The sequence below is a fragment of the Astyanax mexicanus genome, chromosome 16 (genome assembly GCF_023375975.1).
Source record: "Astyanax mexicanus isolate ESR-SI-001 chromosome 16, AstMex3_surface, whole genome shotgun sequence".
Classification (NCBI taxonomy): Eukaryota; Metazoa; Chordata; class Actinopteri; order Characiformes; family Acestrorhamphidae; genus Astyanax; species Astyanax mexicanus.
The window spans coordinates 467,907-491,229 of record NC_064423.1 but is presented as its reverse complement, the minus strand read 5'-3'; the positions used below and the strand labels follow the sequence as shown (position 1 = coordinate 491,229).

The 23,323-nt window shown below is 38.1% G+C and overlaps 1 protein-coding gene across 2 annotated transcripts in view; it reads left to right on the top strand.

Moving 5' to 3' along the window:
* Positions 1-2,795: 2,795 nt before the first annotated feature.
* The window catches only part of mpped2a (metallophosphoesterase domain containing 2a), a 60,346-nt gene continuing 39,818 nt past the window's right edge, over positions 2,796-23,323 (top strand). Inside the window, exons 1-4 of one of the 2 annotated variants that reach the window (XM_049465705.1) lie at positions 2,796-3,093; positions 5,280-5,366; positions 6,938-7,168; positions 18,417-18,598. In XM_049465705.1, coding sequence (XP_049321662.1) covers positions 7,041-7,168; positions 18,417-18,598 — 310 coding nt within the window. In that variant the 5' untranslated portion in view covers positions 2,796-3,093; positions 5,280-5,366; positions 6,938-7,040. The remainder of the gene's footprint in view (positions 3,094-5,279; positions 5,367-6,937; positions 7,169-18,416; positions 18,599-23,323) is intronic. The other variant, XM_049465704.1, reaches the window with a different exon arrangement.

Below are 23,323 nucleotides of genomic sequence, written 5' to 3'. Positions count from 1 at the left end.
AGCTGGCCTTTACTTGTGGTCCGCATCCACTTGGGATGATGGAGCAGAACTGGCCAGATGCGGTTTTGCAGATGCAGAACTCATCTGTATTTTTTATACCTTTGATTTTTAACTGCTAAATGACAAAACAGTTCATTATACACTGACACACCCGAGGTCTTGCAGTTCTTCTGGGTCTCCTGCACAAAAAGCAGGTGTGATTTCAGTCACACAACTGTTTGCACAGACATTTTACATGTAAATGTATGAGTGTTAAAGTAACAGTTTCTGCCCAGACCCACACTGAATACTGGGTTATAAACATACAATACAGGAATTTTACATCACATGTTATTGTTCTGAAAACTCTCTATGTGGCGTTTTAATAAAAAAAACATGTAGAATGTGTGTTTATGTGCTGTTTACAGAGAATGGATGATCACTGCACAGCAGCTTTCACTAAACTCCGCCCACAAATACAGATTTTTCAATATTCTGCATGATCATAACTAACTAAACTGAAGAATATAGAATCTATACAACAAAATAACAGACCTTAGGTTTAGCATTAATGTTAAGGCTGTTACCACATCAATATTTCATCACACATAAACAAGATCACAAATTTAGGAAAACTGATCCACACATTTATTTCCAACAGTACAGATTGATGTCAATGGTATTCAGACTGGATCCCAAAAGGACAAACAGCTTTTATTTCAGCTCACTTTATTTAATAACTTCTTTTAAAATCATTTTTATTTATGTTTCAGACTTAATATTTCTTCCATTTCTTCCACTTCCATTTTTCTGTCTGAGACCTGTAGAGAATCCGGTAACAATTTATAATAAGTGTCACAAATAATATGTAGTATGTAAAATGGTAATGTCTCAACTAATTATTATTTGACTCTAGTGAAGAACTTATAAAACATTACTTAATTTTAATGCTTATGAATGTTGGAAATAATAATGAATTAAGACATTTGTTTTTAAAAGTTGCTATGATTAACAATGTCCTAACTAGTCTCAGTTAATAATTAGTTGAACATTTGTTTAATAAATACATTAATAAATGTATCTTTATATTGAATGGTTATTTTTCTTTATTTATGTTCATAGTAAAATACAGTAGCTGTTATAAAAAGTTAATAAGCACATTAGGGCTAGAGCACAAGTGTATAAATGTGAGTAGCTTACACTGTTACTAGTGTGACATGCTGTGTTTTTTTTCCCCTTTCCTTTATTTGTAAGGTTTTCCTTGCTACTGTTGTCACTACAGTTATTGGCATCACTGTGGTGCTGCTCATAAGAGCCTTGGACCCGTTTTCCTAAAAATTGAAGAAAAAAAAATTGAACAAAATTTAATTTAATTTATTTTCTCATTGTGGCTGTGTGTGTTTGTGTGTGTGTGTGTGTGTTTCATTATTAGTATACTGAATGTTACGCAGAATGATGTACACACACATTTTTTTTCTTGTTGGGTTCTTTATAGTAAACAAACTATAGGTTAACTTTAGCAATGGAAATAAACTAAGCTAACATTTTCATACACCTTTGTCTGAACAGATGGTGTTACTGCACTTTCTTCTGCAGCATTTACACACTTACACACAGCACATTCACACTTTCATCATAATAACTAGAAAAAGACACAGAAACACAATGAACTCTGTTACTTGTGGGAAGTATTCAGAATAAATAGATAGAAAGTGCTAATGTAAGACATATAGCTATATTGTAAGAAGCTCTTCCAACAAACATGCCCACTTACACACACACACAAGAGGCTCTTTTCCATAAGTAGACTCACAAGGCTAGCTGAAATGCAAATTAAAACCATAGCTCATGTAGCAAACTAAAGCTTAGACCATGTAAAAAACAGACGCACGCATTTACTCAACTAGAGTTACAACTCTTATGATCTCCGGCCGAAACACGGAAAAACACACGTACAGCAGACACTTATCCTTAGAAACAGACAGGCCATTGATGTACTAGAGTACATGGAACAGCAAAAATATATGTGATATAGGGACAAACTGGCGTGGCACCTGACCCCACTAGATTAATCTTCAGGGACCCGGCCACAGCTGACATGCGTGGGAGAGGCAACAGGTGAAGAGGGTACCTATTGTAGCTACATAATTGTATCTACCTTGTTGTAAACAATTGTTTCGTTTTTCAATGTTATATAAGAAAAAAAAGGTGAAGCTAGAAAACCCACTCACTAGCCAGGCCATGATTGGTTCATTGTGCGCAAGTTTGTGTATAAAACACTGTGCGTTGCCTGTACTTGTTAGAGATCTAATGGACTGATGTACCATCTGAAGCTTAATAAAAGATAGATCTCCACCTTTCCTAAGATCTTGGTCTCAAACCGTAATTATTTCAATTCCTTTTTTATTTTGTTTTATGCGAGTACATGTTAGTCATTTGAGTAACTATTAAAAGTATAGGGCTTTTCTTTAAAGAAATTACAGATAAAGCCATAGAGTGCAGAATACTGTGTCCTACAGCTTCAAAAGTATGTAAAAGTACGAACAATTTTAAAGCATCGAACAACAGTCTACAATTTGCATGGCAACATAAAAATCATTAGAATTATTAATAAGAACTAGTTTGTTAAACCATAGGAATAAGCATAATTTATCTCCAGAAGGCTGCAACCAAATCACATTTTACAAATAATGTTTACAAGACTCTTGATCCTCCAATCAGAAGGAGCGGTTAGTGTAAACATTAATGAATTACTTTACGCATTTCAGGGGACCTGTGTGAAGGTGCGTGGAGTGCAGTGCTGTAGTGCATTCATTACTGGAGTGGGTTTCTTTCCTTCTGCTGCACGTGCGAGGGGAGGGGTAAACACACACACACACACGCTCTCTCTCTCTCTCTCTCTCTTTCCGCCATGCTGGTACGGGTCTCTGCTCTCCCGGCTGCTCTCTGACCCCAGTGCCTGAGTGCCTCTCCCCTTTGGCCGGGGAAAAACTCGGACGTTTGCCCGCTTGGAGGATCCAGGAGGCGGCGGCGGAAAGGCTGGAGGTCGCTGCCCGGGGGGTCGAGGGTCCTGCCCCGCTGCTCTTTGGCCGGTGTCCTGCCCGGCACACAAAGGTACTCTCTGTGCTCTGAGCTTCACACACACACACACACGCACTCTCTCTCTCTCTCACACACACACACACACACACACTAACAGACACACACACACTCACACAGAGTCCCAGCAGACCTGACTGGTGGTGGAGCGTCTAGCTGCAGCGCTGCATACCGAGCTTGGAGGCACCAGACACGGCCGGCGCCGGTGTGACCAAGCGCTCCGTGGAGCTGTAGCCGTGAAACAGGCGCCTCGCCGCCAGGAAGAGCCCTGCACGCATCCATAGGTGTCTGTCTCACGAGCCCAGCACGCGGGGCGGGCACAGGTGTCTGTCCGTCTTACGGCTGGAGCTCCTGAACGGCGGAGACCCATGGAGGCGTGTCGGGCTGTTCTCGCGGGGTTAGGACTCACCGTCTCCCGCTTACCTGTGAGCGGAGCTCCGCTGGATTTCTCCTCCCTGTGTTTGTCCCCCTCTGTCTGGTTTATTGAGCGGAGAGTGATAATTACAGAATTATAATATTTATATGTTTATGAAGCGATGTGAAGCTTTATATCACATTTATTTCGCTTTATTTCGGTTTATCACACAGGAAAGTGCTGCCCGGTTCCCGGGCTTTTCTCCCTGAGAGGAAACTGTACCTGTAAGCGAAGCCTCGCCGCAGTTCTCCGCTTATTTCCCCCCTGTTTAGCCCTTTTTACATCAGTGAAAGGATCCAGCCGCGGTGCGGATCCCTGTCCGCGGCGGCGTGGCTCAGTGTAGCCGCTTCATGTCGCCTGTGTTCGTTTCTGAGGAGATAAATAAACACAACGGCGGATACGGAGCTAAAGCTAACGGCTAACTACGGCAACAAAGTGCAGCAGCGAGCGGCGGATCCGGGTTTCCCCACAGAAACAAGCCCAACACTAATTTACTAATTTTCACAGTTTATGTAAATTAAAGTGCGGATATTAAATTAAAGTTTAAAATAAAGTTGTTTTAGTTCTGTATTCACTCAGCATTAATGTAGCCCACACATCATTCACTCACCCAGGTCAGAGAGAGTCATAGCCGCGGGGTGCTATAACCAAAACTGGTTAACCTGGGTTACAGACCCTAATACAGAAATAACATTGAATAAACGTTTAATTTAGTTACATTAGCTAACGTTACATCTTTTAATGTTAATGATGGTTAAAAAACAACATTTAAACATCCTTTAACATTTAACATTGCCCAACAGGCAAATTCTGACATTGAATCAACATTGGATCGACGTTCATTAAACCCTCGAAGGCATGATATTGCCCTCAAGCAAACCAACCGTCTTTTGGTTATTTCACAATTTCATACCATACCTAATTTTTATGTTTTTATTTATTTATTTTATTATTAACATATTGTTACAAGGCATCTCTACGCCCAATACTATGAGGCATACAAGTGGGTCATAAATTAAAAAATGTATATGTGTAAGAATATGTAAAAAAAAAAATGTATTTGGCTGTTGATATATTTACTGTAACCTTACATTCTTGTTGTAAGCTTACTAAAACAAAGTTTTTTTTTCATTTTAACATTATGAACTTTTGTTAGAAACATCATGACAAAGCAGTGGGGGTTTAAATAATCAGCTTGTTATCAAAATAAAAAATGGTCTGAAAAAAAAAAACCCAAATAGTGGAGTGAAAATATAATTATAAAATATAAAAAATATAATTAATGCCACAGAGGAGTAAAAACTTGGTTGGGACTCTTCTACGCTCATTTAATGTAGAATTAATTTTTACAGGAAAAATGTTTTTTCCACAACCAATATTAATTATAAAAATAATAATGATTATATTAATTGCATTATTCAAATTTCCCTCTCTACTCTACAAGAACATAACACAAGCTATGTATAAAAATATAAAATATAAGTAACCTAAGTAAAGTTTGATGCAAATAATACCGGTAAAATGTGAAAATAACATTGAATCTATGTTAAATTAAGGTAAAATCGATGTGCACAAATAAATGAACTCTGATGTAAAAGATCAATGTTGTTTGAATCCATCAAAGATAAAAACAGTACAGTACGTTTGATATCTGGGTAGGTAGTGAACATAGCTCAGGTAGGTGTAGGTGTGTAAAGATGTGTGTTTGTGTGTGTGTGTGAGGGGAAGGGAGAGGGGTTTGTGAAGCAGGGTGTTTAGAGTGTGTTTGTGTGTGTTTATTCTCAAGGCCTATTGGGGTACATATACCCACAGACCCCCTCACGCTCTCAGGTGGAGGCGGTGTGCGGCTGTGCAGGAGCTGTGCTGCTGAGGGGTGAGTAACTGCAGGGGTAGTTTGGGCAGCAGCAGATTGCCGGGTTGATCAGAGAGCTTATCGAGCTGAGTGGTAGGTAAGAGAGAGTTGTGAGTATGTTGGGTAGATTGGGGTGGTTGGAGTTTGTTTTGGGTAGATTCCCAGTCAAATAGCAAAAGTATGTTGTATCAACTCATTTTTCCATCTTTAATACATTGAATCAATGCTGATCTCCAATGTAAGAATTTATTTATTCATACACATCGATTTTAGACCTATTATTATTATTATTATTAATATTATTATTAATATTATTATTTGTGGGAGCAGTTTAAGCACCTATAAGTATTAACTATGAGTGTATAAGAGACTTAACTATTCATGTCCTTTAAATAAACTTTAATTCAGTGTCACCAGCACTAACCAATGCCTGTAAGGTAATGTTAAATGTTAAAGGTTGTTTAAAGGTTAAGGGTTTTTTTCCATTAGCAGCATTAAAAGAGGCAATGCATCCAAAAAAAGCAGCGTTTATTGAGTGTTCTTTGATTTCAGGGATTTCCGTTAGTTTAAGTTTAGTACAGGCTGCTGGTTGGAGTAGATTTTTGTTGGGTTGGTTAAGGTGTGTGAGTGGGTCAGGAGGATGGTTGGAATAAGCTATTGTATATAGCAGTCTGTATGCATCAGGTTTGTTTGGGTCGAGATGTAGTCAGGATAGGCTGTACAGCTGGTTGAGATGTGTGTCATTAGTTTAACAGGTGTGATCTGCGTGTGTTTGGGTGGTTCTGCAGAGGCACAGATGAACTGTGTGCAGGACAGGCTGGGGTTATACGGGTTTATTGCAGTGTGTTAGGGTGGTTGAGGTGTGCATGAAAAAGTATTAAAATAATTATGTTAAAAATAAAACAAAACTGTAAATTTTGCACTAGCCTGAATGTGGAAAATTCAGTGCATCAATGTTTTCATTGTAAGTTGGTGTGTGTGTGTGTGTATATATCTGTGTGTGTGAAGCCTTTTTAGCCATCTGAAGCTCCAGCAAACCGGGGGCACAACACACACTGCCAGTAACTGAACACACAGGGTGTTAACACTACTGCAGAGTGTTTTATCTTATTAGCTTATATTACTAGATTTTGGTTTTAGGTAAAAGAAAAACATAACTATATTAATAGATGTATGTTATTAAGAATAAAATTAATTATTGATAGAAGGAAAGAGGGGTGAAAATTTTTTTCACACTAAACATATTTTTCCTATTAATATTTTTGTATTCTTTAAATCAAAAGAAAAATGTTTATGCATAAATAAGTAATCGCAGTAAGATCAGCAATTATGATAAGGAACAAAAGCAAACCTGTGTTTTATCAGTATTTGTGTATATATAATTGTATAATAATTGTGTTATACATGTGTAATGAGAATGTAAGCATGCATGTTTATTATATTTAAGCATTTAAATACATTCTATGTTTTAAATGTATTTGGGACGATTCACGTCAATTTGTTCATCATTAATGATTCTAATGATTCATTGAATGAATTTAATCCATGTTTATGTCTTGTTTATTTACTCATTTGTGTTTTCTCCTGTTCAGGTTCTGGTGCTGTTTGGGTTCTGGTGGCAGTTCTGAAGGATGCCGGGTGCGTGTCCGGCTCCAGGCTGCTGGTAAGGTTTCTGCTGTTTGATTTGGATTAAGGATGGCCCACAGGATGCCGACACAGGGCAAAGTGACCATCGCTGTGGACGAGTACAGTTCCAACCCCACGCAGGCCTTCACCCACTACAACATCAACCAGAGCCGCTTCCAGCCCCCCCACGTCCACATGTGAGTAACCCCATAGCGGATCCTCTCATGCTGCAGGAGATTCACACCGCTGATACATTTTTGGACACATACGTTCAAATTAAGATTTTTGAGTTGAATCTGTCAGTGTGTAGCGATTCCCCCAGGCGCTCCCTAGGTTAATATATAGTTTATATATTCTGATTTAATACTGGTCTCTCTCTATGTTGTAGACTGAAGAGCAAGCTTCATTTTCTGAGCTGCTGTAACTCTGTATTGGCTGTAGGTTAGGTTTTTCGCTCTATAGCATTTCCTTGCTTCATTTAATCTTCTATTAGAATTTCAAATCAATATTTTACTTCAATATGGGATAAAAAGAAAACTAGATAAATCTATTTAATCTATTTTGCCTGAATTCAAAATAAAATTATTAGGCAAAGCAGTTTATATGACAAAAAGTATTATTTAAATTAACTCAAAATAACTTAAGTCTAATTAACTCACATTTTCAGTAAACATTACTTAAAAAAAAACAAATGGCAACAAATTGTGTTATATTTTTTAAGCAAGTTCAACATCTAGAATTAAACTCTAAACAAAGGGTTAAAAAGGGACACAAATAACAGTGTGTCTGCTAGTACAGACTGTTTGGATTCCTAAATTGTTCTTGGGCTGGTTTGGTTTTCTTCAGATTGGTGGAAAACTTCTTATATATGGTTCTGTATAGCATCACAGTTCTGGCTTTGTAACGATTTTTAAGAGTATAAAACCCCTGGTGACACTTTACAACAAGGGTACATTAATTAACAGTACTTACAACAGAATTTCTCAACTAATTATTAAGAGACACTTTTTAATACATTATTAATCTTTAAAACATTATCATTAATGTATCAATTATTTATATTTATACAATTCTTAAGCATTTCAACGCAGTAATGTTTAACAATTCAAAAACTAGTGTCAATTAATAATTAGTTGATTAGTTAACCATTTAACAATGTTTATTACTCTCATAAGTTCTGTTAAATGCGACCCTTGTTGTAAAGTGTCAGAAATAGAAGTAATAGGTAAAATAATGCAGGACAGTTCACTCCTGGGTTTTTCCTGCTGTTCAGTGTGTGCAGTTTGTGTTTCTGTGTGTGTGTTTGTTTCTGCTCCTGTGTTTAATCTGTATCTGCTGTGGCGTGTTTGATCCGAGCGCTGAGGTTCGATGAGCCAGTGCAGGACATCCGTTACTGATCAAGTTTCCTGTTCTTTAAACCCAAACGCTGAACCACAGCTAACGCGGTCCTCTCAGCAGAGAGAGCGGTTCTGTTAGGTACAGCTGTGGGTCCGGGTCTGATTGGTGGATCTGTGCTGGTGTATGGATGTGGACGTGTTGGCGCTGTGGTTTAAAAGGCTTTTGGCTGTTCGGCTGCGCTGCTCAGAGACTGTGGCGTGTATTTTAAACAAAAAGGGGCTTGTGTGACACTGGTTCTGTATGTGTGTTATTTTGTCAGCCTACGACAGGATTACTCCTCTAATCTGATTGGTGTGGTGGGATACGGTCGGTGAGAGAGAGACTCTTCACCGTGGGAAACGGGTTCAGAGTAAACACGGCGCCGCGGCTACAGTAACATTACAGCACCAGAGCAGACTGCAGCTATAAACCATTCTTACCATCGTCACACACACACACACACACATTCACACAAACACACACTCACACACACACACACACACACACACACATTCACACAAACACACACTCACACACACACACACACACACACACACATTCACACAAACACACACTCACACACACACACACACACACACACACATTCACTCAAACACACACTCACACACACACACACACACACACACACACATTCACTCAAACACACACTCACACACACACACACACACACACACACACACACACACACACACACACACACACTCTCACACACACACTCACACACACACACACACACATTCACTCAAACACACACTCACACACACACACACACACACACACACACACACACACACACATTCACTCAAACACACACACACACACACTCACACACACACACACACACATTCACACAAACACACACTCACACACACACACACACTCACACACTCACTCAAAAACACACACACTCACTCAAAAACATACATACACACACACACATAGACACACTCACTCAAACACACACAATTACTCACACACACACACACTCATTCAAAAACACACATACACACACACACACACACACACATTCACTCAAACACACACTCACACACACACACTCACACACACACACTCACACACTCACTCACTCAAAAATATACATACACACACACACATACTCACTCAAAAACACACACTCACACACACACACATTCACTCAAACACACACTCACACACACACACTCACACACACACACATTCACTCAAACACACACACACACACACTCACACACACACACATTCACTCAAACACACACTCACACACACACACTCACACACACACACATTCACTCAAACACACACACACTCACACTCACACACACACACATTCACTCAAACACACACTCACACACACACACACACACTCACACACACACACATTCACTCAAACACACACTCACACACACACACATTCACTCAAACACACACTCACACACACACACTCACACACACACACATTCACTCAAACACACACACACACACTCACACACACACACATTCACTCAAACACACACTCACACACACACACACACACTCACACACACACACATTCACTCAAACACACACTCACACACACACACACACACACTCACTCACTCAAAAATATACATACACACACACACATACTCACTCAAAAACACACACTCACACACACACACTCACTCAAACACACACACACACACACTCACACACACACACATTCACTCAAACACACACTCACACACACACACACACTCACACACACACACATTCACTCAAACACACACTCACACACACACACACACACTCACTCAAAAACATACATACACACACACACATAGACACACTCACTCAAACACACACAATTACACACACACACACACACTCATTCAAAAACACACATACACACACACACTCACTCAAAAACACACATACACACACACACTCACTCAAACACACACATACTCATACACCAGGGAAACATGATAATGGAAAAAATAAATAAATAAAAAAACATGACATACATCTTTTTGCAGTTTTTTTAATAGATTTTGCTGTGTTTTTCAACATTGATTTATTCAATAGTCTACATGTCTATTTTTTAATTATTATTATTTCTTTGTTTGGTATAAATTATTCTGTTATTTAGATTTTTTTTTGTGGCCAGATATTCGTTTCATCCCTAATATTTTGGTTTTAAGTCCAATTGTTCATTATTATAATTTTTTATTTATTATTATTATATTAATTATATTATTATATAATTTTTTTTTAAAAACCAGTGAGAAAGAGAGGGAGATTGAGTTTGAGAGATTAAGTGTTAGCGTGAGATTTAATCTATATTTCATTGTAAATATATCTACCTTCTGTACTCAGCAGGTGCACAATTTATATAGCTAATAAATATTTAATTTCAGACCAGATTTATTTGTTCTTTGGTATGTGGTATTTTAATATTAATCTGCTTCAGCTCACACACACACACACACAAACACACAGCAGTGAGGTTCAGAATACTGTCTCTGTTCTGGGAGAGTAAAGCTGTGTTTAGATTTGTGAGATAATTATTTGATTGGCCAGAAGCTGGAGCCCCAGTGATAGATTTAAACAAACACACACACACACACACACACATTGCTCCTCTCTACAGCCTGTCTGTCTGTCAGACTGTGTGACGCTGTTGTGTATCCATGCCTTTAGACGTCCAGGCCTTTTTATTGGCATGAGGTGGGCTAACACAATATTAAACACATAATATTGATATTAGGTTCTAATGTTTTGGCTGATTGGTAAGAGAAATATAATGTAGACAATAAAAACAAACACAGGTTTAAAGGAGCATCTGATCATGTGTTTGATTATAGATTAATGTAATGATAAAGATGATGATGATGATTATGAGGGACTGTAATAGGACTGATGCAGTTGATCAGCAGGTTGGTGTGTGTGGGGGGGGGGGCGTGGTTTGCAGACGGGTCGTCAGCCGCGCGTTTAGGTTTATAGTGTTAATGCGAGTTAACCTTTCACCTTTTCCTGCTGACTCGTGGTCAGGTTAATGTTCTCTGACCCACAGGTCAAAGGTCAGGCTGTAAATGAGCAGTGTATTGAAGGGTTAGTCATTAGGGGGGGTCTGGGGGGGTTTGGCAAGTGGATTTTGGCTGGACAGCAGCTGTAATGAGGGTCTGCTTCCTCCACCTGTCACATTTAAATGTCATCATGTGCAGTAATTTTTAATGTCATTATTAAAATTATTGTAGTGTTTTGTGATACATTTAAATATTACTATATAGTAGTGCATATAAAAAAAATAGAATATCATTAAAAAGTTATTTATTTCAGTAATTCAGTTGAAAATGTGAAACTCAAATATTATATAGATGTATTAAAACACAGAGTGATCTATTTTAAGCGTTTATTTATTTTATTGTTGACTGCACTGACTTAGTATAACACAGTGGACCAACACCAGCAGATCCACAACACTGCACTGACTTGACATGTCTCTCCAAAACTTCACACTAGACCTTGAGCAGTTTGACTGTGTGTCTCTCCACTCTTCCTCCAGACTCTGCTCCCTTGATTTAAAAATGAAATGTAAAATGTACTGATGATCAGCTAACTCTTCCGCTGTGTTTTTGTTCATGGCTTTGCGCTGGTGAGAAAGGGGAGGAGAAGTAAGCAATTTTGAGTTAAAAGTCGGGTTGCTCTGCAGCGTGTCCGTGGGCAGGGGTGTATGCATGCTTGGGTCCATCCCACAGTAAGTTGAAAAGTTTTATTGTTGATAGAGTTTATTGTTAATATCGGAACCTGATGGAGAGTTTGATGCATTTATCTGTTCGTTCAAATAAAAGTCAAAATCTGAGCACAGTAAAGGTGAACCTGTACATACAGAATTAAATTAATATAATTATGTAATTCTATTTAAACAGTGTAGTAAAATGAGTAGGTGAAAGTGTGTATGAATTATTAACACACTCTGCTTCTCCAGCCTGTGATCCTCTAAACACGGTCAGTAAGTGTTTTTTAACGTCTGACCTCTGACCTGGTCTGATTGCGTATCTCTGCAGAGAGCAGGAAGTCATCAGATTGAATCTGTTCTGCCTGTTCTCCAGCTCTCTACCCCTCACACTGTACAGCACATGGAACCAATTAAAGCCCTGCTGATTATCAGTTTATTATTAGTTTAAAGCAGCTGAGGTCCAGTTCTGAGTTCTACTGTATGGCTTTCATCACACTGAATCTGACTGTGAATACGCTGAGGTACAGCAGTAGAGCTAAACTGCTGTAGGCTGGATGGGTGGGGCTTAATTATATTCTGCAGAAATAATTACAATAAGCTATATTGTTATTTTAGGTTTATTTTTTGACACTTATATAATGACAGTCTAATACCATAATGTAGTTACACCCTTTTACAGTGCAGCGGGCCTCTAATATTTAAGTATATTCAGTCAGTGGAATTAGAATGTAAAATATTTATGTATCCTTAATAAATCTACATAATAATAAACAAAATAAAACAGTTTTCACAGTTAACCCTTAGAACCATACGGAACACCTTTTGTTCTCAGCATAATTACTCAGGAATCCATTTACACATCAGCATAAACCATATACGCTTAGAAAGGGTGGAGCTTACACTTTCTAAAAAATCTGCATATTGAAGAAATCCATTGAGAAAAACCCCTAAAAAATAATTCTTCCATTAAAAGTCTAATTAATATTTATTTGCTCAAAACACATAATCAGATGTATTTACATTCGGGTCTCTGAATAAATCTCATGATGTCATCATCGCCTTCCCCCAAAAAAAATATGTGCAGTTTGCTTTTCCCCGACCAATATTATTTACCTTTATTGTTTCAAACATATTTATATGATGTTTTAAACCGAATAATATCAGTAAATTACCCAAAACAGTGTCCACCTGCTTTACTCAAACTAAAGCTAGGTATAGTGTGCGCACTACTTTATATAGTTTTTTTTTACTTGCACATTTTTTGCACTAAACATTTAGACTTAATAAAGTCTATAAGTGTAAGTGTCATCAATAAAAGTGTTTTTCTCATCATTTAGTGGAATAACTCTTTATTATAATATTTGTTGTTATTATAAGCAGCTGAAAATAAATATCTAGTTATCTATAGTTTTTTTAATATTATTGGTCATATTGGTCCTGATTAAAATACTGAAAGGCATAGGCTGCTCTGAGTGTCAGGGTTTTTAGTATCTACATGTTTCCTAGAGGTGTGATTATTGATTATCAAGATAAATAACTCCTCCTGATGCTATTTCTCCATTTATTTTGTCAAAGTAATAATTAATAAACCATGTAATGAACTATATATCATCAATATTCTTATGCTTTTAACTCATAAACACTTTAGTCTAACCATTTTTGAAAATGTATCTTAGATGTGAATATATTTAAATTCTATACATTAAAAAATAAGTTAAAGTTAAGTTAAAGTAAAAGACAAAAACTGAGAAAAAACACACCAAAACAGGCCAGGGTTTAAAGGGTTAATATCCCCACGTATTTATGTTAATGCATCCTCACAGTCTGTCATTAACACACGTTTTTGGAAATCCTACCACAACACTCACTGTTTGGTAGGGGTGTGCCACATCACATCAAACGCAATAATATCGCCAACATTTTTGAATATGGTGAACGATTTTATATTCTTAAATACCATGTCATATCACCCTCAGACCCCTTACTATCACATCAGGGTACTACTTTATTTTTTATTTATTTTTTTTACTGTTTTTAACACTGTTCTCATTTCCCATTAAATATCTACTAGATACAGATTATATATGTCCAGTATCATTTATTTTACTTTAACTTTGCTTGATAATGTTTTTTTAATCGCATCACAGACTCTAAATTATAATCCAATCGAATTGTAAGGTGCCTGGAGATTTCCACCATTAGCCATGCCTGGTTTCAAATCCTGGATCATGTTGTTTGCCATCAGCAGCTGGAGTCCGAGAGAGTATAATTGGTCTTGCTCTTCCCTCATTATTTCTATTGTAATGTAGTTTAGCACAGGCATCTGTTAAACTGTAAAGCTTTCACATTTCCAGCGGTATGCCGCTCTGTTGGATGCTGGTCAGTTGTGTTTGAGTTGTGCTGCTGATGACGCTCTGCTGTTGGAGAAACAACTGAATCCAGTGGGGGTCAGCGTACTGCGGTGTGGCTACTGCGTGCAGTGTGAAAGCGCCTTTAGCCTTTAGAAAAGAGGCTGAGACTTTACATGTATTGAAGGAGGCATGTAATGGACTTAACCCTCATAGTGTGGTGAGCATTGTTAGTAAGGGGGTGAGAAATTTAGAAAAAAATAAATAAAAAATGACAAATTAAAAAGAACAAATCAGTGAAAACAGCACTGTTCTGCAGGTAAATCCTAAATAGAGATTTGGGTGTTACTCACCTTATACCCGACTGTTTACACTAAAAGCATCTTTTAACACAAAGCAGAAACCACAGGCAGCGTTGCAGAGTTGCAGGCCTTTATTACACATAGACATACAGGCAGAGAGAGAGAGAGAGAGAGAGAGAGAGAGAGAGAGAAAGAAAGAGCCTATTTTCGTATTTAAGAAAATCACACTTCTTTTTTCCGGACATCCTTTTATTTTATTTATCTCTGAAAGATGAGGGGTGGGGGGGTGAATCTCTCCACGTCTGAAAGGAAGTGAAAAGAAAAGCAGACAGAGAGAGAGAGTGAGCGAGAGAGTGTGTGTGCTTGTGTGTGTGTGTGTGTGTGTAATTAAAGTCAGAAACACGCAATAAAAGCAGCACTTCCAGCTTCACTATTATTCCACCATTATTTCATTAGTGAAGCCGCTGTCAGTCTAAGAGAAGAGCTCTGGCTCTAATTAACACTTACAGCTACACACACACACACACACACACACTCTCATACACACACACACTCTCATACACACACACACACTCTTATACACTCACACACTTACACACAGTTCCATTAAAGGGGACGGCGTGATAAGCAGCAGCACAGAGGGGGAAAAACCTGCTAAAAGAGACACAGAATAAAAAATCTGAAAAACATTCAGAATAAATGTGGAAAAAAATCTGAGAGTGAGAAAGAAAGAGAGAAAGAGAGAAAGAAAGAGAGAGACAGTGAGGAAGGGGGAGAGAGATGGTAAGTATGAGAGAGGGATAGAGAGAATATAAGAGAGGTGGAGAAAGAGGGGGAAGAGAGAGAAAAAGAAAGAGAAAGAAAGCAAGAGAGGGAAAGTGAGTTTAAAAATAAAAACGTTTACACACATAAAATGAAGAGACTATTGTAAACAAATAAATCAGGTAATCTGAAACCCTGAACAAGAAACATGTAAATATGAATTGTCGGTAGGATAACATATAGTGTATTATTTGCTAGTATATGATGGTATGCAGTAATACATGGTGAAATTTTGATATTGAGTGCATTTAAATTATTTTCTCTCCAGTTTAATAAATCTCATTCCCCCAGAACTCCCATCAAACAATTCAGCTTCACTCTTCATTCAGTTTGACTGAGTCTTTAAAAAGAACTGGTTCAAAAGAAGAATTTGTGTAAAAAACAGGACATCTGCTGGCAGTGTGTGTTTGTATGTGTGTGTGTGTGTGTGTGTGTGTGTGTGTGTGTGGCAGAGAGTATTATCTAAAATGGACCACCTGCACAGAAAATGAAGGAAAAAATGAAATATAAAAATTATATTTTATATTGATTTGAAATGCAGTAAAAACATCAAGTGAACACAGGAACACACACAAACACAAACACACACAAACACACACACACACACAAACAGACAGATACATTCTCTCTCTCTCTCTCTCTCTCTCTCTCTCTCTTCTGTTTATTGGTTAAGGCAACTGATTGCCCTTTAAATTACTAGGTTGATCTACTGAACACTGTTACTGAACACTATCAGTGTTAATTTGGTGCATCCCTAATTAATATATTAAATTATAAATTATGTATATTAAGCAATGATTAATGAGCTTTAGGTCGTATTGCTTAAGAAATAGAAATAAGAATAAAAAATAAAAATAAAACTTTTCTAGGTCTTATATAGTGCAAACAATAAGTGCAGAACCACAACCAGTCATATTAAGACTATGCTTGAAGTGAAACAGAGACAGAACATGTTTTTAAATACAGTACAGAGCTAAGGGATTAGTACAGCTGTCTATGAAACAGTCAGGTGTAGGATTTACTTACAGTATTTATATATGGTTTGTATCTTGTTGGTCACTCTGTTACCGTTTATTGTTTCCACTGGAGCCAAAATGCAGCCAGACATACAACTTAAAAGTAGCAGAAGCATCTTCTACGCCAGGAGTATTTAATTAAAATTTAGTATGTTCCAGTTAGAGAAAATTTCGACAGGCCAAGGTTGTTTGAACTGAATGATGAAAAATATATATAATAATAATAATAAATTCCTCTCTGGTCAGATTTTGTGTACATTCCTCATACAGTCTCTCTGTCGCGCTCTGCGTGACTTTAGTTTTTGCCCGTTCTCGTTTTTCCGCCTGTTCTCGGGCTCCCTATCTCTTTATAAAGGCCAATTTTTCACGGACACGTCCCAATTCAACAGCCGGAGCAGCAGGACTGCGACCCTGACAACACGGGTTCAATCCCGCGTGAGGAGCGGTGTGTTTTACTGCGCCGCAAAGCGCCTTCTCGAGATCTCGTCACACCCCTAACGTTTAGTCAGTGTAATCGTCAATGTCGATATTACATTTTTTTTGACAAATGTTCATTGGCGATTAATTGTTAACTTGTGGCACTAAACAAAGTACTGGAAACACTCATACAGTTTATACTCAACTCGTCCTACATTTCTAAAAATGCTTAAACACAACAGATTACACATTTCCTCACTAAGTAGCAGCAGCACTTTCCACATTAAAAAGACAGTGGAACTATGAGGGGCATTTTAATCCCATGTTCAGCTGTTTCTATCGTTTAAAAGTGATAGAAAAGCTAGAAACAGAAGCCATACCAACAGCAAGCAGAAATTGAGGGCACGGCAGATACAATCATTGACTAATAAAATAATAATCGAATTAAAAAATGGACAGATTATTCAACTACCAATACCGTTAGCATTGCAGCTAACCAGCTGCCTGTTAGCATTGCAGCTTACCAGCTGTAACCCAGTTGAGGCCAATGTCTGCATATTCCATTCACACAGCACTCAGATTTCAGGATAGCTAACTTAATATTCATTTTAGTATAAACACTATTGCTGCCATAAAAAATCGAATTAATTACATGCTCTTTGATAAATGTATCTAAATTAATCGCATCCATCACTTTTTTTGCTAAGAAGGTATTTTAAACTGTACAATTCAAATTAATTTTAGCTGAGGAGCAAATGAATGGGTGAATAACTCACATAGACAATTCCACACCTCTTTATTTTAGACATCTATTTTAGACATTACAATACCAGCATTTTTAGGCCAAAATTATAATCTGTCCCTCTGCTGTTTACCCTTAAAGACAGGACAGTGAGTGTAGCACTGAGCCAGTCGGCACCAATGAAGGCAATTCTTTTTTTTCTTTACTTATATAATTATTTTATCTGTAATTAATTAATGTGAATTAACACATTCATTTGTCAGTCCTGGTAAATACATGTGGTTAAATCTTATGAGCACACAGTCCAGATCCTACCCCCGTAAAGGAACCAGGGGTAAACAGGGTCTTGGTTAAAAACAAGCTCATCATCTAGTAGTCACGATAACTACTGTTGTTTAGACGATATATTGTCCCAGAAAGAGATAAAATAAATTATTGTTTTTGATTAAATTATATTTCTTTAGAAATTTATAATTAATGCAATGAAAACTTTTTAAAAGCAATGAACATTAATCCAGTGTGGAGTGAGGGGTGTTTTTATTTAGTCCGGTTTCAGGTTAAGTCTTAAATGTTCATTATTGGTGCGTCTCTGCACTGATGTCAGTAAAATGATTGCAGTCTTCTATAAACCGTCTATAGCACCATTATGTTATTGAAATGTTCTCTTTCTGATTTTTTTTAGGGTGGATCCCATTCCATACGACACTCCAAAGCCCAGCGGCCACACACGGTTCGTCTGCGTGTCGGACACACACTCTCGGACAGATGGCGTGCAGATGCCGTACGGGGACGTCCTGCTCCACACAGGAGACTTCACTGAGCTCGGCCTGCCCTCAGAGGTCAAGAAGTTCAACGACTGGTTAGGTAAAGATCTTTAATGACCACCTACAGCAGCACAACTGACCACACACACACACGCTTCCTTTTTCAGCCTGAATTAATATCTAATTAAACTATTTAATTGCATCATTTATTTACGTTTTATTGCATTACTATAATTGTTTTGTAAATTGTACTAATTTCAGCACATATTTAAACTATTTAAGCTATTTACCCTAAATACATTTAAAATAATAGCATTCTCCATCAATTTATTATTCTATATTTTAGTTTAATTAAATAAAAAAGAACACTGAAAATGAGTTGAAATCCTGGTTAAGTGGATCTGGTAGATCACCTGCAGTAGAGCCACTGCCAGGAGGGACATGTTCATCCTAATGAAAACCTGTTTAGGGTGCACTCTCTCAAATTCCGATTGGCTGCTGCTTCTCAGTGCTGCATGGTGCAGAGGAGCTCACACCCAGAATTACATCAGGAGTGGAGTTAAGAGTTTTATTCTGACAGTAGGGCTGCAGTGATTAGTTGATATAATATTTTTTCAGTGTCCAGTTTTTAAGTTCAGTGTCGATTAAGGGTTATTTTGTAATTGGTCACCAAAAGTGACAAACACAGCAGATATTACAAGTTTACTTAGTAAATATCAGAACAGACATTTAAATCCCACATTTAACTTTTTTATATTTCTGAAGTGACAGTGAATTTAAGGAACAGGAAGCAGAGATGAAGGGCAGGCAGAAATATTTATTGACTTATTGACTGATCAGAAAAATAATCAACAGATTAGTCAACTAACAAAATGATCATCAGTTGGAGCCTTATCTGACAGTAAAGATAAAGACCAGGATTAGTCTGTGCTGCTGGTTGTGGCTTTTTAATGGACAGGCGTTTCACACAGGTCCTATTTAAAGCTGTAACGTCATTTTTCTGGAGCGAGAGAATCTGCAATTAAAACATGTCTTTGTTTCTTTGTGTTTTCCCTCTTAGTTAAAGTGTTTTGTTATTAACTGTAATGTCTTAAGAGGAGCCCTTGCTTCCTTTTCTTGTGGTAATTAGCTTTCCTTGTTGTCTTTAGTCGTTTCTTCTTCCACAGGCAGCTTAAAAAGGCTTTAGTTTTTCCTGTTTAATTCATTGTTTTCTGTTCTGAGAAGATTCTGTAGTGTTAGGATTAAGGTAGGCTGTATGTGTGTTAATGCTTTACTGTGGCTGAACCAACACTCAGGATCCTTCAGACAGTCCTTCAGGGGTTTGATTCACCAGCAGCAGGTCCATCTGAGGAGCTCAGGATCAAAAACGAACAGAGAGAAAGACTAGAGAAAACAAACAAAGAATAAACAAGAGAAAAAACAGAGAGAATGAACAGAGAGAGTAAACAGAGAAAACGAACAGTGAGAACAAACAACAGAAAACAGAGAATGAACAGAAAAAATGAAGAGCAAAAGAACAGAGAGAACGATCAGACAGAACGAACAGAGAGAATGAACAGAAAAAACAAAAAGAGAAAAAGAACAGTGAGAACAAACAAGAGAAAAAACAGAGAGAGTAAACAGAGAAAACAAAAAAAGAGAAAACGAACGGAAAGAACAAACTAGACAAAAAAAAGAGGATGAACAGAAAAAATGAAGAGCAAAAGAACGGAGAGAACGAACAGACAGAACAAACAGACAGTATGAACAGAGAGAACAAACAAGAGAACGAAAAGTCTTAAAATGTCTTAAATTAAAATCTGAGTAATTAAGGTCTTAGATTGTCTTAAATTTACTGTAAATTTGTTGTAGGTATTACATTTTCAGGCGGTGTGCTCAATGCCGGCGGGAAAACACATGCTAACTTTAGCTAAAATTACCAGGGAGAGAACTAAGGTAAATGGAGAGCTAGCTATCGATAGCGGTGAGCTAGTTAACATACTAATGTTAGCAGTAAGTTAGCTAGCTACGCTACTAGTGGAGAGCTAGCTAACATAGTAACATTAGCGGCAAGCTAGCTAAGATGCTAACATAACATTATTGGCAAGTTATCTACGTTACCAAGGAGAGAACTAAGATTGGCGGAGAGCTAGCTAACATTAGCAGCGAGCAAGCTAACATAGTAATGTTAGCAATGAGAATTAAGGTTATCGGAGAGCTAACATACTAACGTTAGTGGCGAGTTAGCTACGTTACCGGGGAGAGAACTAAGGTTGGTGAAAGCTAGCTAACATTACGGGGAGATAAAAAAAAAAGTATAAATCAGAAACTTTAAGTCTTGGGTCTTAAACACTAACATTTAACAATTGATGATGGAACTATGGAGATGTTTAGAAGACCAGCTTATTCCTATTGAAAAAATTGTAGACACAAACCTAGATGCCAGACATCTTCTTGCCACACTATTGCCCCAAAGAGCTTTGCAAAAACATTTGTATTTACATTACATTTGATTTAATACTCATGTTGCCATGGAAGTAATTGGAGTGATTTGGACGGGTGAGCAAATATATTTGTCTGTCTGTCTGTCTGTCTCCCTGCCTCATTATAAAATGATTTATATTATAGAACAGCTGTAACTTCTAACATTCTCTCTGTCCCAACAAAGCTTCAGAAATTAGCTTTTGATCGGTGCCAAATCTCTGGAACCCAAAAAATGGTATTCAGACCAGTAACTCTGCAATAACTCTGCTGTTAGTAAACAATTGTCTTTTCTTAAGCAGTAACTGATTTTCTAAAAAATGACAATAAATAACTGACAATAAATAAAAAACAAAACAAAAAATAAAAATAAAATAAAATAAAATAATGTTACAACAAAAATCTACCACAAAAGTCTGAATAATGCTTGGTTATAGGTAAAAACAGTAAATAGCAAAAAATACAAAAAAGACTTTCATTCTTTTAAGAATATTGTAATATCACAATGTGGATTTTTTTCTTTATGTCATATTTAGGCATATGATAAAATAGGCAACCCACCCCCTCCCTGTGTGTGTGTGTGTGTGTTTAGTCTGTCTTAGTTCAGAGTGTGGTTCCTGGTCAAGCATAAAAAAAAGAAAAAAGTATTGAATAAATCCAGTATCTGTACAGTGTAAATGATGTATGATTATATATACAGGCCCTTCTGTTATTCTTTATATCACATAACTGTACATTATATATACTGCTTTAATTCGATGCAGCTGAACGTCGCTCAGAAGAGAATCAGAAGACCTTCCGCTTAAAGACTTTTATTTTGAAAGATTTTTTTTCTGATGTTTAAAATAAAGAGAATGATTTTGCTGAGATTTATCAAGGCGCTGCTGATTGCATTGTGACAGACACTGGTCCAGCTCGCCTCACTGTAGCTGTGCCAGCTGCCTAGTGTCAGCGCTCTAGACCCCCTGGCACCGCATACTCGTGCATGGTGCCAGGGGGTCTAGGGTGCTGGCATTGGGCAGCTGGCACCTGGCATTGCTGGAACAGAGCGAAACGACTGAGCGGCGCCAGTCTCCTGTCACCCAGCGCAGACTGAGCGTGGATAAAAGGAATGTTAAAAGAGCGCTGCAGTGTTTCACCATCCTGATCTGGATCTGCTGGATCTGTAGAATACACACCGTTACTCAGACCGTCTCTCGACACGCTCCCCTGAACTAACACACTCCTGACAACAGCCGTGCCTCCGTCACTATTACTGAGATCAGACCCAACTAAAGGTTTTTTTTTCAATATTGTAAATAAATGTTAACCAGTCTCTCATGTGTGTTGATGCGACGGAGCAGTGTAAATGCACCGTAAGACAAAAAGATGCAACAGAATCTATTTATCGTTACAGCCGCCACACCTGACATGTGCATTACAATACCCCACTCTAATCTAATCAGCTGTCATTTACGCACTAATTACACATTTCAGCACCAAAAAATGCGTTACCGGTTAGCATTAGCTGAGATTAAGTAGCCCTGTTAGCGTTAGCTGACCCAAAGTAATCAGTTAGGGTTAGCTGAGCTGAGCTAAAGAAGCCAGTTAGCTTAATCTGGGCTAAAGTAGTCAGTTAGTGTTAGCTGAGCTAAAGTATAGAGTGTGAGCAACTACATAATGGTGCGTTGCATGCTGGGTAGCACCCACCATGTTTTAGGACACACATCCAAAATAAATGGACCGTGCGAAGAGCAAATGCAAGATTCCTTACCGCAGTAAGCTAATCAAAAAAGCAGAGGAGCGTTACCTTGAAAAATTGCGGGAATTAATGGGCTTGGGCTTTTGCTTAGTGTGGTGTACTAAGCCAACCTAGCTTTAATGTATTAGTTATAACTAGCTAACCTAGCTTTAATTTCAAAGCGTGATGTTGAGCGGCGTGATGTTGAGCGGCGTGATGTTGAGCGGCGTGATGTTGAGCGGCGTGATGTTGAGCGGCGTGATGTTAAGCGGCGTGATGTTGAGCGGCGTGATGTTAAGCGGCGTGATGTTGAGCGGCGTGATGTTGAGCGGCGTGATGTTGAGCGGCGTGATGTTGAGCGGCGTGATGTTGGGCGGCGTGATGTTGGGCGGCGTGATGTTGAGCGGCGTGATGTTGAGCGGCGTGATGTTAAGCGGCGTGATGTTGAGCGGCGTGATGTTGGGCGGCGTGATGTTGGGCGGTGTGATGTTGAGCAGTGTGTTGTTGAGCAGCGTGATGTTGAGCAGCGTGATGTTGAGCAGCGTGATGTTGAGCGGCGTGTTGTTGAGCGGCGTGATGTTAAGCGGCATGATGTTGAGCGGCGTGATGTTGAGCAGCGTGATGTTGAGCGGCGTGATGTTGAGC